The 18,028-nt window shown below is 48.1% G+C and overlaps 1 protein-coding gene across 1 annotated transcript in view; it reads left to right on the forward strand.

The window, feature by feature from the left end:
* ptprz1a (protein tyrosine phosphatase receptor type Z1a) overlaps positions 1-18,028 on the forward strand; it is a 106,115-nt gene that overhangs the window by 49,973 nt on the left and 38,114 nt on the right. The window contains exons 8-13 of the mRNA XM_083917164.1: positions 3,416-3,566; positions 5,821-6,005; positions 7,340-7,466; positions 12,582-12,616; positions 14,785-15,571; positions 16,538-17,077. Coding sequence (XP_083773290.1) covers positions 3,416-3,566; positions 5,821-6,005; positions 7,340-7,466; positions 12,582-12,616; positions 14,785-15,571; positions 16,538-17,077 — 1,825 coding nt within the window. The remainder of the gene's footprint in view (positions 1-3,415; positions 3,567-5,820; positions 6,006-7,339; positions 7,467-12,581; positions 12,617-14,784; positions 15,572-16,537; positions 17,078-18,028) is intronic.

Here is an 18,028-nt window from a genome sequence, read left to right on the forward strand (position 1 = left end):
CTTTTTTCTACGTCCCAACAGGCGCACAGGAAATGAACTCAGAACCGCCGTAGGCCTCGTGCTCGTACACGTGCGCACGCTCGTGCTCGTACACGTGCGCACGCTCGTGCTCGTACATGTGCAAACGTGCTTTCGTAAAAGCCCACCTCTCTCAGACGGGCCGTGGACAGCAAGCGTGCCGCTCCTAGACGTGGTACGGTTGCACTCACACTGGTCAAAGGAACCAGACTTTAGCCGTGGAACGTACTCGGGCACGGTACGGAGGCACAGTGGGAGTGCGGCCTTGGTTGAAATGATCTGGGCCGAGGCTCGAATGCTTTTTGCTGATACATCATTCAATTCAGTTCAATTCAGTTTTATTTACAGTGCCAAATCATACCAAAACTGATCTGAAGACACTTTACAGAGTAGGTAAAGACCACACTCTGTGACTTATTCAGGATTTACACAGACCCAACAATTCCCCGATGGCAACGAAAACGTGCGCACGCTCGTGCTCGTACACGTGCATCCGTGCTTTACTCAAGTCCACCTGAGTTCCTGATGAATGTGTCAGAACATGACACTAAAGGTTGGTTCGCTCCACGCTGTCAGTCACGTTTCGTCCAGTTTGTTTTCACAGAAACGAACTGAAACCCACGGAAACGTGTTCACGGTCTGAGCATTTGTAGTAAATTGGCTCCAAACGGCGTTGAACCGTCGCAGAGGTTCAGACGTCAGCGACACGAAAACAGAAACAACGAGCTTTAGAAAAACAGGTTCAAAGAGCTGAAAGGAGGAATTATCATACCAGAGTGTGTGTGTGTGTTTGTGTGTGTGTGTGTGTGCGTGTGTGTGTGTGTGACCGCCCCAGGCTGAGTGTGATTGACAGCCGAACAGAGGCGGTCATTACAGCACACAAATATTGGTTCACAAAAGTTCTTCACGGTGTTTAAGCTCACACACACACACACACACACACACACACACACACACACACACACACACACATGATAAACTTGCACGACCATGTGAAAACACACACACACACACACACACACACAAAAGGTCTCAGCAGAAAGGTTGGCTGGTGTGACGCCTGCTGAGACTCAGACGTCATCTTCCACCAGACACATTAAAACACAGCTGTCATAAGGCAGGCCACACACACACACACACACACACACACACACACACACACACACACACCTCTATACTTGTGAGGACCCCCTTCAGCTATGCGGCACACCTTTAATACCGACCTAAACGTACAACGTCTACACTCCCACTGCACACGAGACACAAAAACCCTGATTGACTTTGTTCTCTGACACTTTCAACAACATTTATTCAAACAATAAATAAATAAGTAAAAGCAGCGTTACCTTGTTCAGTTCTAGTCTGGACAGAAAGCAGCCACCTGGTCGCACGCCTCCACCAAACAAGTTGCATCCAGACTTTCCAGACTCACATCAGATACGAAGTGAAGACTTGTTGACCCAATGTTGAGATTTGGGACTTTTTTCCTTCCTTAACACGTCTTCTTTCAGGGCGCCCTCCCACTGTGCCTCCGTCCCGTGCCCCGTGCTTTAGGGTCCTTGTCCCCCCCTCCAGGCCCGTTTGTACTCACACTACCTGGGCCTCGGAGAATGCTTCTTGCTGCCTATACGTCATCACGCCGTAACACGTCACACGCATTGATGACGTCATGGCGATGCGTGGCTTTGTTTCCAGATCTTTCCGTAGACCTCGGAGTTTTTGTGCGTCTTGTCGACTGTTTTTGAATCTTTTCATCGACCAAATCTGCAGTAAACACTCCACCTCCGCATCACACCAACGTGAACCTTTCACCGCCATTGTTTGAAATGTCCGCGCATGGTCCCTCCTTCTTTTTTCTACGTCCCAACAGGCGCACAGGAAATGACCTCAGAACCGCCGTAGGCCTCGTGCTCGTACACGTGCGCACGCTCGTGCTCGTACATGTGCAAACGTGCTTTACTAAAGCCCACCTCTCCCAAACGGGCCGTGGACGGCAAGCGTGCCGCTCCTAGGTGCGGTACGGTTGAACTCACACTGGTCAAACGAACTAGACTTTAGCCGTGAAACGTGCTTAGGCACGGTACGGAGGCACAGTGTGAGTGCGTGCTCAGTTTGTTGACTGTTTTTGAACATTTCATCTGAGCAAATCTGCAATAAACACTTCACCTCCATCAAACCACCACAAACTGTTCGATGCATCTTTTTAAATGTCCGTCATGGAGAACAGGCGCAAATAAACAGTCATCAAGACCGCCGTCAATGCTCCTGCTCGTACACATGCATCCGTGCTTCACCGAAGTCCACCTCTCTCAACCGGGCCGCAGCCGGCAAGCGTGCCGCTCCTAGGCACGGTACGGTTGCACTCACACTGGTCAAAGGAACCAGACTTTAGCTGTGAAGCGCGCTCAGGCACGGGACGAGCGTGCCCTCAGACTGCTGGAGAGAAACCTTTTATGTGACCTCACTTTGTCTGTTCGTGTCTCTAGATTCCTCCTTAATTCACCCAAGTTAACATTAGATAACGCCTCATTTGCATATTTAGACAGAACATTTCAGAAAACATGATCATCTGAATGTCAGTGATGAGGGTGATGTCTGTTAGTTTATGATGATGTCAGATGATGAAGATATTTTACTGCTTGACCAGAAACCAATAACTGATCCATAAACGCCCGTGTGCATCAAACCCTGCTGCACCCCGTTCCCCGGCGCTGCTGCAGGTCTTCGCTCTGTGACGTGTCTCAGCTGGTCTTCATTCCAGCTCAGGTCGGCCGCCACACTTTAATACTTTTAAGTGCTTTAACAACCGCAAATGGCCTCAGTGTGTCGTGAGCTGTGCTGCGGCGTAGATGAGTCAGACGCTGAGCGCTGTGGGAGGGAGTTGAGTGAGTCACCTGAGCAGGTACGGAGGCCGCACGCAGGTTCAAGGACTCGTCCGAACGTGATTCACGGCTCCGGCGACGCCCATTCACTTCTGAACTGCTCAGAGAACGGCAGCTGCACATCAGGGGCTGATTTACACTCTGGTTCAGGGCGCACTCACACTGTGCCTCTGTACCGTGCCCAAGCACCTTTCACGGCTAAAGTCTGGTTCCTTTGTCTAGTTCGCAACGCGGCACGCTTGCCGTCCACGGCCCGTTTGGGAGAGGTGGGCTTTAGTAAAGCACGTTTGCACGTGTACGAGCACGAGCACGAGGCCTACGGCGGTTCTGAAACCGAAACCCTTAAAAACGAGACTCTCCATCTTAACGGGCCTTCTTTTCGATAGAGGAAGTGAAATAATCCCTTCACCTCTCCAGTTTGGCTCCGTCGGTCTCTCTGTTCTTCACGGTTGGCTGCAGCAGCGGCGTGGCGTGGCGTGGTGTGGTGCTGGGTGATGACTCTTGTTTCGTTGCAGCTGGAGATGTTCTGCGAGGTGATGACGATGCAGCAGGCCGGCTACGTCATGCTGATGGACTATCTGCAGAACAACTACAGGGAGCAGCAGCAGCAGTTCATGGGGCAGGTGTTCTCCTCCTACACCGGCACCGAGGAGGTCCTCACACCAGGTAGCTGTGCACACACACACACTCCTTCACGCCACACGCTGCGTCCAGAATCACTACTGATGCATTTATGAAATGAAGACATGATTCAGGTGATCGGTGTCTCGTGATGCTGATGAAATGAGGTCGAGATGGACCAGAGAATGACAGAGGGATGAGAATAGACCTCCAGTGACCCAGTTAAGGCCCCGGTGACAGCGAGAGGAGGTCGGCCTGGTTAACCATCGATCTCCACGCTGGTTGTGTTCAATAACTGCTAATGAAGTGGTATTGATCCTCGGTTTGTCCTGACAGCACAGACCAGGGGATGGTTCGGTCTTTGAAGAGTGTTGTTCTCTGTTTAATGGCAAACTGGTTACAAATGTCACTGTTTTTGTATGTTTGGGTATTTTTTAACCTCTATTTTTATACTTTAATTTACTCACACAGTGACTGGTGCCTTTATTTACCTCCTCTACAGAAGCTAACAGGTGTTTATGGGATAAAGGCTCGAGTTAGAGGCATTATTTTATCTTTATTTATAAGTATAACTACTCTTATTTCAGTACGACGCCTCCTTTTGATTCTTTTCTGTTTGCCCTGCTCATACAAATGCAAGATGTTGGAAATAGCATTATTATAATGTTTCATTTATTAAATTAAATGTGAATACACATCATGCTTAGCTGGCGTGCGTCTCATCGGGGTCAGAGCTGTGACTTTGGTCTACTCCCACATGAACACGTCCACAGGTGAATGAATGCTCCTGGGAGCTTCACACAGGGGTCGTCCTGACTCACTCTGCCCTCTGGTGGTCGGCGCTGGTAGTGTTTTCCAGTAAACAGCAGTTTTGCATGTGTGTGAGTGTGTGATGCTGCGTTCCTAAGCACTGGGACATGGGACTTCTCCTACATGGAGTTTAGTCGCTCCGACTTCAGAGTGTCCCAGACCCTTTAAGTCAAACGTAAAGAGAAAAACATGGACGAGCGCCATCAAATATTTCAATTAACATATCGTGCAGAGGTGGATCTCATTGGTCGACACTAGAGCGAAAACATCTTCATCAGCGGATCTGGAGCTGTTTCTGTAAAAGCTCTGAATATGGAAATTAAACTGGGTACAATGGCTCAAACTTATGTAGCCTACAATATATATATATATATATATATATATATATTAATTGTAATTATTCATAAAGTGTTTTAAACGGTTGAACCAAGAACAAAAAACATTTCAGCATAACAATAAAAATAAAAATGAGACGATTCAAACATGATGTGGAAACAAAAACCCACAGTTTCACCGTCTGCAGCCTGTAAGGAAATAAAACCCAACAGTGTCACCGTCTGCAGCCTGTAAGGAAATAAAACTCAACAGTGTCACCGTCTGCAGCCTGTAAGGAAATAAAACCCAACAGTGTCACCGTCTGCAGCCTGTAAGGAAATAAAACCCAACAGTGTCACCGTCTGCAGCCTGTAAGGAAATAAAACCCAACAGTGTCACCGTCTGCAGCCTGTAAGGGAAATAAAACCCAACAGTGTCACCGTCTGCAGCCTGTAAGGGAAACAAAAATCTAATTCATGAAACAAACGTGTTGGAAACTAAAAGCTTCTGTTGTTAAAGACGAGCTGTGAGGAGACGTCACCGGTTCTGCTGACCTCAGATCAGAGTTAGATTAATTCACATAAAGTTTAATGTGATTTGGAAAGGCGTGAATAACAGTGAGCAGTCAGATTGTGCTGCTCGTTGCTCTTAAAGCTGTGTTTTTTAAAGGTGTCCTGCCCCCGACACTGATTCTGGGTCAGAGCTGAGATTAGAGCAGCAGACGACACTCAGAGCTCTGGATTAACTCAGATTAAAGGACAACAGACAGGAGGAGGTGACACACTTCCTCCTCTAATGGCTCCGAGCTGAACCCGAACCCGCTCCCGCTCACTGACCTCTGACCTCTGACCTCCATCCTCTCTGAGTGAAAGCGCTACGCACGCACAACCGACCCCGACCTCACCCAGAGAAGCCGGGGAACAACGGCGGCGCCCGTGGAGACACAGGCTGTAAACGTTACTTCCCTGCATTAGTGTTTTATTGGATACTGTGATTTAACACAACTTGTTTTGAATATTCTGGCATGAAAATGTATATTTATATATATATATCCATTAAAGGGAATCAGACTTGTGTGCTGCAGAGCGGCGCGGTTCTCCTCAGTGCCACCCGTCTCTGCGCGGGTCTTTGTGTGAAGCTGGAATCTAACCGTGTGCCGTGTGTTTCCCGTCAGTGTGCAGCTCAGAGCCGGAGAACGTCCAGGCGCTGCCCTACAACCGCAGCAGCCTGCTGGTGACGTGGGAGCGGCCCCGGGCGGTGTACGACGCCGCCATCGAGAAGTACTCCGTCAGCTACGGACCGGCCGACGCTGAGGGCGTGGCCCCCGCTGTGTACCTGACCGACGGGGACCAGGATGTGGTGAGAGGGCGGGGCCACAGGTTCAATTAGGCCTAAAGGTCGTCTCGTATAGTCGAACAGAAGCATCAGTGTTTCTCAGACTCGGGCCGTAACGCTCGACTCTTGCGTGTATGGACAGTTTGGAAACCGTCCCCGCTGCTTTACCGCCTCGTGAGAACGTAACTTCAAGTGTAATTCCGGCGTAAAATCATCCCATGGTCCTTTTCGGCGCTTACGTTCATTTAATTGAGTTGTTTATTGATCCACAGACGAGTGCTGTTCTTCCTGTGGTCAAGAGTCATCATTCATTCATTCATCTTTAGCCTCTTGTCCCTGTCGGGGTCGCCGGGGGCTGGAGCCGATCCCAGCTGACATCTGGCGTGAGGCGGGGTCCACCCTGGACAGGACGCCAGTCTATCACAGGACACATAGAGACGAACAGAGACAGACAACCATTCACACCTACGGGTGATTTAGAGTCATCAATGAACCCAACACCTGCACGTCTTTGGACTGTGGGAGGAAACCGGAGAACCCGGAGAAAACCCACGCAGACACGGGGAGAACATGCACACTCCACACAGCAGGGCCCCAGCCGGGATTCAAACCAGGATCCGAGGCGACAGTGGTCAAGATTACAAATTGCATTTTCATTTTTTGACGTACAAGCGTGCGTTCATACAACAAACAATCGATAAAAAGAGGAAATGAAAAGTGATGATTCACTTGATTTAAAGCGCAACAAATAAGCCATCGACACCGTTTTTCCGTGTTCGTCTCTATGTGTCCTGTGATAGACTGGCGTCCTGTCCAGGGTGGACCCCGCCTCACGCCCGATGTCAGCTGGGATCGGCTCCAGCCCCCCGCGACCCCGACAGGGACAAGAGGTTGAAGATGAATGAATGAACTATTAACGGAGAAATCCAGAGAGTCGCTAACAGCCGGACGTGGCTAACAGTGATTAGCTCTGGGCAGCACGGTGAAGGCATTCAAAGGTCTTTTTTAACCACTAATGCTGCTGAAAATAACAGCAAACCTCTGCAGCAGCATGAGAAGAGTCCCTACACACACAACAAATCAGCAACAACGTAGTTAGTGAAGCCAGAGTTTATTAAAGAGTGTTTTAAAGACTTACCTACTGGCCCCTGTACCAGCTCCTCTCATAGTAAAGTCCATTACAGTGGATTACGCCTGAATTACACTTTAAGTTACAAATCAGTGCTCAGAGAAATTAACTAAAACCAACTGTGTAGAAGAAAATCAATCCCAACCCGATGGTATTTGTTGGAAACTGGTTGAATTGTGTTCAAACCGGTGTTTTTCTAAGCCGGTGTCATTCCCTCTCCCTCCACCAGGGGGCGATGCTCGACGACCTGTCGGCCAACACCAGCTATGTGGTGCAGGTGGTGGCGGTCTGCACCAACGCTCTGTACGGACGTGTGAGCGACCTGCTGGCGGTCGCCATGCCCGTCGACGACCCCGGTAAGAGCGAGCGCGCCCAAGACAGAGCGTCATGAACTTTTCCCATCACGCTGCAAAGTTTCTCTGTTTCTGTTCTTTTTTTAAGTAACGTTGAAAATAAGGAAGAACAGTTTTCTATCTGTGGACGCACATTTATGACCAAGAGATGAAAACAATAAAAAGTCACATTTATTAACTTTAAATATTTAAAATATATAAATAATATATAATATATAGATATATGAAAAACTGGAGCTGTTTTTCACAACTCTGCACGGCAACTGTGTTTTTTTTTAATTAAAAGCATTTTTTTAAAAGTGTTTTTCAAAATAAAACATTTTTTAAAAGTGTTTTTTTATTTAAAAAGTTTTAAAAGCGTTTTTTTTAAATTAAAAGCATTTTTTTTTAAATTAAAAGCGTTTTTTTTTTAATTAAAAGCGTTTTTCAAATTAAAAACGTTTTTTTAAATTAAAAGCGTTTTTTAAATTAAAAGCGTTTTTTCAAATTAAAAGCATTTTTTTAAATTAAAGCGTTTTTTCAATTAAAAGTATTTTTTAAATTAAAAGCATTTTTTCAAATTAAAAGCCTTTTTTTAAATTAAAGCGTTTTTTTAATTAAAAGTATTTTTTTAATTAAAAGCGTTTTTTTAATTAAAAGCGTTTTTAAAAATAAAAGCATTTTTCAAATTAGAAATTTTTTAAAAACATTTCTTTAAAGCATAAAATAATATAAAATAATATAAAATAGAAAGAAGAAAATCACGATGAATGGAAGTAGAATTAATAATCTTATAATTGTGACTTAAAATTGCGAATAGTTTATTTAATGTGAAGTCAGAATTTAGATGTGGACTCAGTATTTTCACTGATTTCTGTCATAAATGTGATAATTTTTATTATTTTAGCGTCAGACTTCCACAGTAAACAGCAGAAAAACACGACACTGAGACATAAAAGCTTTGAACTGAACAAAGACTTTAGAGTAAAAACTTATTAACGAGGAACAAATGTGTGTTTTATCACCAGCTCCGTTTCCATCCTCCACTCTTCCTCCCTCTGTTCCTCTTCCTCCTTCTCTTCTTCTTCACTCGGTTGATCTTGTGTGTGTCGTATAATCACACGTGTCGCACACGCATGCAGTCTGACTCTGTACTCTTTGAATGTTCTGCTCTAATATATTTCTACACCTCTGTAAGATGAAAGAACGAGCTCGGCGCGGGGTCGTTTTCCAAAGCCGCCATCTTTGTTTCTCACTGTGTGGCGTCTCGTTCCCTCTGACTCCCACAGTCAGAGACGTGTGTGTGTGCATGTGTGCAGCAGCGCTTTGTTGTAACGTGGACTGGAATGATGATCTTATTGACTCTGTACCTCAACTGAACCTTTATTATATTTAATAAACAAATATGTTTGGTCACAAACAAAGAAAATACCCTGCATCCTATTTCAGTGTCCGTTTCCATGAATGGGTGATTTATTTGTGGCATCGTCTGCCAACGTAAGGGCGCCCTCCCACTGTGCCTCCGTCCCGTGCCCCGTGCTTTAGGGTCCTTGTCCCCCCCTCCAGGCCCGTTTGTACTCACACTACCTGGGCCTCGGAGAATGCTTCTTGCTGCCTATACGTCATCACGCCGTAACACGTCACACGCATTGATGACGTCATGGCGATGCGTGGCTTTGTTTCCAGATCTTTCCGTAGACCTCTGAGTTTTTGTGCGTCTTGTCGACTGTTTTTGAATCTTTTCATCGACCAAATCTGCAGTAAACACTCCACCTCCGCATCACACCAACGTGAACCTTTCGCCGCCATTGTTTGAAATGTCCGTGCATGGTCCCTCCTTCTTTTTTCTACGTCCCAACAGGCGCACAGGAAATGACCTCAGAACCGCCGTAGGCCTCGTGCTCGTACACGTGCGCACGCTCGTGCTCGTACACGTGCAAACGTGCTTTACTAAAGCCCACCTCTCCCAAACGGGCCGTGGACGGCAAGCGTGCCGCTCCTAGACGTGGTACGGTTGCACTCACACTGGTCAAAGGAACTAGACTTTAGCCGTGAAACGTCCTGGGGCACGGTACGGAGGCACAGTGTGAGTGCGCCCCCTTAGCTGCACCTAAAAATGCTGCAATAGTTTCCATACGTTCCGTAATTGTGCTGTTTTGAAACAACTATAAACAAGAAAAAATTGTATTCTCATATGTTTATTTACATTTTTCACCTTTCATGACAAAGAGTCGTGCGTTTCACATGAATCCAATTAATTCAGTGATGCAACTAAAGATTGTTTGATTCTCACTTAATCTATCAAATATTAACTTTTGTTTTATTAAATGTCAGTGTCAAAACTAATTGTCATACGTACAGGCCCTATATGTGAAGGGCTTTTATTGTGAAAGGTAAGAACAAAGTAGTGAAGCTTGAATGCTGCTGATGACTTGGTCTTGGTCTTGGTTCAGACTACAGGCTTTTGTTATTATTTCATTACCGTCATAAGTACAGGCACACCTCAAGTGGTTTCCTCTTCCTTTGTGGCGTAAAGCAAATCCTTATTTACCCGTGAGTTCGATCCCGGTTGGAGACAGAAGTGCAAAGTGAAAGCAAGACTTATAGGGAACCAATCTAAAAATTGGTGGTGTCATTTTTACATTTTACATTTATAACCGGAGCCCAAAGACTCATTAGATTAAAAATATTGAATTAAAATGTATTTGTGACATAATTGTTATACAGTAAAGGTTAGAATACACGAGCGAGCTGAAGATGTTTGGTGTTTTTATTTGATAATTGATAAAAACCTTTGAGTTTCTGTTGATCGACTAATCCACGAACTAAGAGTGTGAACACTACATCAAGCAGTTATCTCATCTCATCTCATCTTCAGCCTCTTATCCGGGGTCGGGTCTCGGGGGCAGCAGCTCCAGCAGGGACCCCAAACTTCCCTTTCCCAGGCCACATTAACCAGCTCTAACTGGGGGATCCTGAGGCGTTCCCAGGCCAGTGTGGAGATCTAATCTCTCCACCAGGTCCTGGGTCTTCCCCGAGGCCTCCTCCCAGCTGGACGTGCCTGGAACACCTCCCTAGGGAGGCGCCCAGGGTTCATCCTTACCAGATGATCCTGAACCACCTCAACTGGCTCCTTTCAACGCAAAGGAGCAGCGGCTCTACTCCGAGTTCCTCACGGATGCTGAACTTCTCCCCCTCTCTCTAAGGGAGACTCCAGACCCCCTCCTGAGGAAACACATTTCACACGCTTGGACCTGGACCTGGTTCTTTGGGTCCTGACCTGGACCTGGTTCTTTGGGTCCTGACCCAGCTTTCATGACCACAGGTGAGGGTAGGAACCAGGACTGAGCGGTAGATCCAGAGCTTTGTCTTCCTCAGCTCTCTTTAGTCACAACGGTGCGGTAGAGCGACTGCAGCTCCGCCCCCGCTGCTCCGATTCTCCGGCCAAACTCACGCAGCAGTTATCCCGTCATTTGACTCAGCAAATATACCTCGACAGGAGATTTGCGTTGACGAATTAAAGTTTGTTTTTTAGCGAACATACGTCGGTCACCTTCCTCAAACCCACTTCATTAAACCTGTAAAACCTCACCTCATGCTTCACACACCAGTCTGATCTGGTCTCCGCGGTGTTTGACTCGGACAGGTAAGAGTCACGCGCACCACCACCCGCCCCCCTGACTGTGTGCTGTGCGTCTAAGGTCAACATATGTGGCATTTGCAAATAACCCTTTTTTTTTGCGAGTTGGTTTTCTCCACCTCACGTGACAGACGGGCGAAGTTTGAACCCCCCCAAAAAAGTTTAGACAATCAGAGGAAAAGTCGCTGAGAGTTCAAATTCCTTTTCTTCTTTGCTCGTCATCCTCGAAACAAGTTCAGTCCAAAGCAACTGGACTTGGTTATTTGTCTAGGAAGACGTTTCACCTCTCATCCAAGAGGCTTCATCAGTTCATGTACGCATCTGACCAGGCTGGGACTGGACCAGGACCAGGACCAGGACCAGGCTGGGACCAGACCAGGACCAGGACCAGGACCAGGCTGGGACTGGACCAGGACCAGGCTGGGACCGGACCAGGACCAGGACCAGGACCAGGCTGGGACTGGTCCAACTAACTGGTGTGGAGATCCAGGTATTTAACTTCCCAGTCGTTGGCACTTGGAGCACAAAGGGTTTCAGTGACATCATCGGCCTGTGAGAGGTTAAATACCTGGATCTCCACACCAGTTAGTTGGACCAGTCCCAGCCTGGTCCTGGTCCTGGTCCAGTCCCACCCTGGTCCTGGTCCTGGTCCTGGTCCTGGTCAGTTGCGTACATGAACTGATGAAGCCTCTTGGATCAGAGGTGAAACGTCTTCCTGACAAACAACCAAGTCCAGTTGCTTTTGACGGAAACTGCTTCGAGGAGAACGACGACCTGGACACACGAGAACCTTCACAGGCTCTTGGCTCGTCTGATTTTTTACAAAGAGGGTCTCATCTCATCTCATCCTCAGCCTCTGATCCTGGATCAGGTCTCGGGGGCAGCAGCTTTAGCAGGGACCCCAAACTTCCCTTTCCCGGGCCACATTAACCAGCTCTAACTGGGGGATCCTGAGGCGTTCCCAGGCCAGTGTGGAGATCTAATCTCTCCACCTGGTCCTGGGTCTTCCCCGAGGCCTCCTCCCAGCTGGACGTGCCTGGAACACCTCCCTAGGGAGGCGCCCAGGGTTCATCCTTACCAGATGCCCAAAAGAGGGTGAAACAGAAAAACGATTAATTGCAAATGCTTCTTGTTTAAGGTGTTCTGTGGCCGTACTTGTGTCTTTGGAGGGAAGTCCACGCATGAAGGTCCGCATGTGTCTGATGTGTTGCATGCGAGTGTCGATCGCTGTTTGTGCTGTTTGATGTGATGTGAAGAACCTTTTCCCTCTTTCCCTCTTTTCTCCCACTGTCATTTCACGCATCCTTCAACAGCAACACATTCAGATTTCACTAAGACATTAAGCAGGTTTTAATCAAACAAACCCGAACAGGAAGTTCTCCTCCTCCGTGGTGTTCTCATCACGCCGTTTTCAAATCGTTTGGCCCTTTGTCACGTCTCTGCTTCTTGTACAACACCAACACAAATAACTAACGATGCAACCTGTCCCTTCTTTCCAGACAACACAATGGATCCAGAGGAATTTGACGACGAGGTGAGGAACTCTTCTATCTTCTGTCTCCTGTTTCCGTCTCCGTGCAACAACAAAACTCTTTCCAACTCGCTGTTTCTGACGTTGATGATGTCTGATGCCGTCACAACCTGCTGTTTGCTCATGGGAGAATTGTTGGGTCTCTGTAAATCAAAGAATGGGACCTTAACTAAACTTCTCAAATGCATTTGACGGGAAACCTATTTTCCCGTGACGCACTTTGTTGAAGGGTCGTTTAAACATGTGCTCAACTTTGTGAACTGAAACAAAACTTCTCGGTTAAGTTGTAGTTTGGGTTCCGACAAGTACTTTTGTTTAGTAGTTAAAGTGGATTTTCAAGTGGTGTTGTTGGTGCTAACGCTACCAACAACACAGGACACACTAAAACAAAACGAAACAAACGGCGACAGTGATTCATTTTTTCTGTCTGTGGTCGCGGGTACAAGCAGCCGAAAGTTGGATCAGTCTCCATCCACGGGGCTGCTTTTCTTTTTCTGGGTAACATCAGAGTTTCCACTGTTCGTCCACTGTTCACACTCCCTGATGGCCGCTTCTGTAAGCTGTTTTGTTGACTTGCCCATGTTGAGTAGCTTCGTGAGCCCACCCTGATCTCTTAGGTCTGTTGTATTTTACTCCCAGAGTTCTGGATACAGCGTTTGAGGCGCGGCCCGTTCATTCCTATGAAAGTGGCTCAGTGAAGCATGAAGTTTGACTTCTGTGCATAAAATCAGCCAGATCTTCAGCATCGCTTCCACATTGAGGGGCCCATAGAGCAGGTGCACCAGAGACTTCCCCCACGGTCGAGCCGGTTTAGCACTCCGCTAATTTGAATGGGGATGAAATGAGTGCAAACAACATGGAGGCTTCCACGAATGAGATGAGCAGCTATGGAGCGAGCCGCTCACTAACTCTCCTAGAGAACACTTTAACACACGTTTTGGCTCCTAGAGGATACTTTAACACACGTTTATGCTCCTAGAGGACACTTTAACACACGTTTAGGCTCCTTGAGACACTTTAGCACACGTTTAGGCTCCTGGAGGACACTTTAACACATGTTTAGGCTCCTAGAGGACATTTTAGCACACGTTTAGGCTCCTAGAGGACACTTTAACACACGTTTATGCTCCAAGAGGACACTTTAGCACACGTTTAGGCTCCTAGAGAACACTTTAACACATGTTTAGGCTCCTAGAGAACACTTTAACACACGTTTATGCTCCTAGAGGACACTTTAACACACGTTTAGGCTCCTAGAGGACACTTTAGCACACGTTTATGCTCCTAGAGGACACTTTAACACACATTTAGGCTCCTAGAGGACACTTTAACACATGTTTATGCTCCTAGAGGACACTTTAACACACATTTAGGCTCCTAGAGGACACTTTAACACACGTTTATGCTCCTAGAGAACACTTTAACACACGTTTATGCTCCTAGAGGACACTTTAACACACGTTTTGGCCCCTGGTTTCTTTGGTGGATTGAAGTGAAACAGAAGAGACTGTTGAGTGTAAACAACATGGCGGCTTCCACGGATGAGATGAGCAGCTATGGAGCAAGCCGCTCACTGACTCTTTGTTCTCTGGATCCTTCTGTTGAATTTGGACCGGGCTCCTGAAATTGGGCCTTTGATCCGTAGCTTTGCCTTGACGCAGTACGCCATGCGCTTCGTTGATCTGATTGGTTGATTTGGCCCGTATGTTGGTGATAGACAGATAGTTTATCCAATCAGCAACCAGTATTTTCACTCCATCCCAAAAGATCTCCAACGAGAGTTCCCAAATTGATATGCTGAGCAAATGAGAGTCAGGTTATATGTTAAAGGCTTTTATTGTGAAAGGGAAGAACAAAGTAGTGAAGCTTGAATGCTGCTGATGACGTGGTCTTGGTCTTGGTTCAGACTACAAGCTTCTGTTATTATCTCATTACCGTCATAAGTACAGGCACACCTCAAGCGGTTTCCTCTTCCTTTGTGGCGTAAAGCGAATCGTTATTGACCCGTGAGTTCGATCCCGGTTGGAGACAGAAGTGCAAAGTGAAAGCAAGACTTATAGGGAACCGATCTAGAAATTGGTGGTGCCTGTTTTCCATAGCCGTTACATTGTGCAATCAACATTTTTCTCATGTTATTCATGGTTGTCCATAATGTTTTCTCTCCCCGACAGACCAACTATGAACCGGATCTTTCCTGGAACGAACCGGCCCAAACCGAGGATTACGATTTGGCCTGGGTTCCTACAAACTCGCCAAAAACCACGACTTCTTCTGGCTCGCCTCTTCTACCTCCGCCTGGCATCAGAACCACAACGGCAGAATCAGCTCGGAGGAAAACCACCGTCGATCCGGCGTCTCCTCCTTCCAGAACCACCCAGCGTGGTCAGGTCCTGAGCCATTCAGAGGAGACAGCACGCCGCGGTACCTCCACACGTCCACCGGAGGTCGCCCTGCCGCCGGAAATCAAAGGAGACACTTTCTTCACGGGCAACGCTCCCTTTTACTCCACGACAACCACCAAGGACGCCTTCGTTTCCACTTCCACTACTACGGTACACCCCCGCGCCAAGACAGATGGTGTTCTTCATCCAAAACACTCTGAGAAAACGAAAGGTGGCGTTCGAACCACTACTCCTTCGCTCACCAATGCAAAGACAAAAGGTGGTAAAAGTATTTCTTCACACAGCAGCACCACGACCACACCGCCGTCTCGTTCCAGCACAACATCATCGTCCTTCATCCTGGCGCGTCCCATAAACGAGGGTACCGATGGAGGTGTGTCGGCTGGACCGGGAGGTCTTCCAGAGATCCAGACTTCCACCTCCAAACCTTCCTCCTTGGGTGAAGCGGTTCCACGTAGACCCACGAGTTCCAGCAGGCCTCATTTTTCGTCTACCACCGCGACCTCTGTCGGGTTGAGTGGCGTTCTCTTGCAGACCACAAAGCCAATGTCCAACGGTGAGCGCCTCCTCTGTTCTCCCCTCCACCTCCACCTCCGCCTCCACCTTTTCCTCCTCCTCCTCCTCCTCCCCTCTGTGTGACACTGCGGACCCCTCCGCCTGCCTGCATGACCCTCCCTCCTCGTCTTGGCCCGTGTTGTCTGCCTCTGCATCGGACTCCCAGCATGCTGCTAGCAAAGACCCGGCTTCCCTTTCAACCCCCACGCTCCTGCCTCCGCCCTGCCTCACCTCCCTCACTCCTTGCACCCCCTGTCTGATTGGGAGAGCGACCCCGTCTCCCCCGGTGCCGGGTTCGGTGATAACGCTAGCGATGGTGATTTGTTGTCTGGGTCTTCATCTCCGTCGGTCCCCTCAAGTGACCCCTCGGTGTTTAGCGATACCCCTCCTCTCCAAACGGTGCCGGATCCATCTGGCACCACCGCCGCCGCCGCCTCTGAACCGTCCGACTCTTCCTGGGACCCCTCCCTCTCGACGGTGTCTCTGTCTCTCGGCCTCCAGCCTTCAGTTCTCCTCTCTGGTGACTTCACCCTTTCGGGCACAACTCCGGGCCTCTCCCGTTCTTTCTCAGCTGGGTTTGAGGACGCAAGGTACGCCACGGGGAGCACGATAGAGTCCTTCCTTCCCGAGGTCAGCGGTGATGGATTCCCGCTAGTTAGCGACGTGGACCCCATGTGCGGCTGTTCTCTGGAGCCGTCGGCGTCCTCGTCCTGGTTGCACGCCTCTCATGTACCCCTGCCGTCCTCAGCCTGGGACTCTTCTAGCTTAGAGCTTTACTCTAGCGCGGGCTTCCCTTCAGCCTCTGGTGTCGGTGTAAACCTTCTGCGCTCTGTGTCTGTGGCGGGTTCTGACGGTCTGTCCTTAGACGAGCCTCTGCTCTCCCGTAGCGCTATCTCTCCCTCATCGTCCTCTTCACACTCCCACCGTCTCCACGTCACCCATAGTGACGTGCCCGTTTCTGTTGCAGCCACATCGTCCGGCGTCAGTGAGCCATGGTTCTCGGCATCAGACGACGAAACCTCCGCCCTCCCTTCCTCACCCACAGCCTCCCCCGTCACCCCCACCCCAGACGGACAGGCGTTAGACACTAGCAGCAGTGCCTCCGGCTCAGCCCTGCTCCCTGACTCCCAGGAGGGCGTCGATCAGGAGTGGGACAGGGTTCAAACCTCGGCGTCTGGAGAGAGCGCGTTCCCTTACTCGACCAAAGTCGCTTACACCGCTCATCCGTCTGCGACCTCTGAGTCCGGCCAGTCCCCCGATGACTCCGACGAGCGCTCCTCCGCGTTTTATTTCGAAAGCGAGAGCGGAAGCGCCGTGGCCTCGGAGGTAGGAGGCACAGCGGCGCCGACTACTCCTGCGGTAACCTCGGCTCTACCCTGGTCTCTGGGCGGGGAGGAGGAGAGCGGCTCGGGGCAGGGCGACAGCCTGTACGACAACGAGACGTCCTCTGACTTCAGTATCTCCGAGCGCACAGAGAGAGAGTCGGAGGAAGAGGAGCCAGTCGCAGGTAAACACGCCGTCGTGCATTTCACCCGCAGAATGGGAAGGGATCGGGAAGAGTTCAGGACTAATCCCCCATCCACAACAAATCTACCTTTTGCGCGCATGCAAGGTAGAACGCCACCAAACAGGAACTTCACTAACATCATCAGCAGCTGAGCCTCACTCATGTAGAACCTGTCATTCATTCATTCATTGTTAACCATTTACTGTGTTAAGGGTTGAGACGCACCGACGCGTTTCCCAGCATGCATCTGGGGAGAAGTCTGGCAGTTACACAGAATTGACCCGTAGGTGGAAAACACAAGGTGACAAGACGTAAAAGTCACCACGTCTTCATCGTTTTCAGTGATTTGTTCACTAATATTTTATTTATTCTTACTTTTTAGTCGTTTTGTCGTGTTTTTGTGGTGTTTGGTGTCTGTTTTTAGTCGTTTTGTCGTGTTTTTGTGGTGTTTTCATCTGTTTTTAGTTGTTTTGTCGTGTTTTTGTGGTGTTTTGTGTCTGTTTTTAGTCGTTTTGTCGTGTTTTTGTGGTGTTTTGTGTCTGTTTTTAGTCGTTTTGTCGTGTTTTTGTGGTGTTTTTTCATCTGTTTTTAGTCGTTTTGTCATGTTTTTGTGATGTTTTCATCTGTTTTTAGTCGTTTTATCATGTTTATGTGGTGTTTTCATCTGTTTTTAGTCGTTTTGTCGTGTTTTTGTGGTGTTTTTATCTGTTTTTAGTCGTTTTGTCGTGTTTTTGTGGTGTTTTGTGTCTGTTTTTAGTCGTTTTGTCACATTTTTGTGGTGTTTTCATCTGTTTTTAGTCGTTTTATCATGTTTTTGTGATGTTTTCATCTGTTTTTAGTCGTTTTATCATGTTTTTGTGGTGTTTTCATCTGTTTTTAGTCGTTTTGTCGTGTTTTTGTGGTGTTTTTATCTGTTTTTAGTCGTTTTGTCGTGTTTTTGTGGTGTTTTGT

The sequence above is a fragment of the Echiichthys vipera genome (assembly GCF_963691815.1).
Source record: "Echiichthys vipera genome assembly, chromosome: 7".
Classification (NCBI taxonomy): domain Eukaryota; kingdom Metazoa; phylum Chordata; class Actinopteri; order Perciformes; family Trachinidae; genus Echiichthys; species Echiichthys vipera.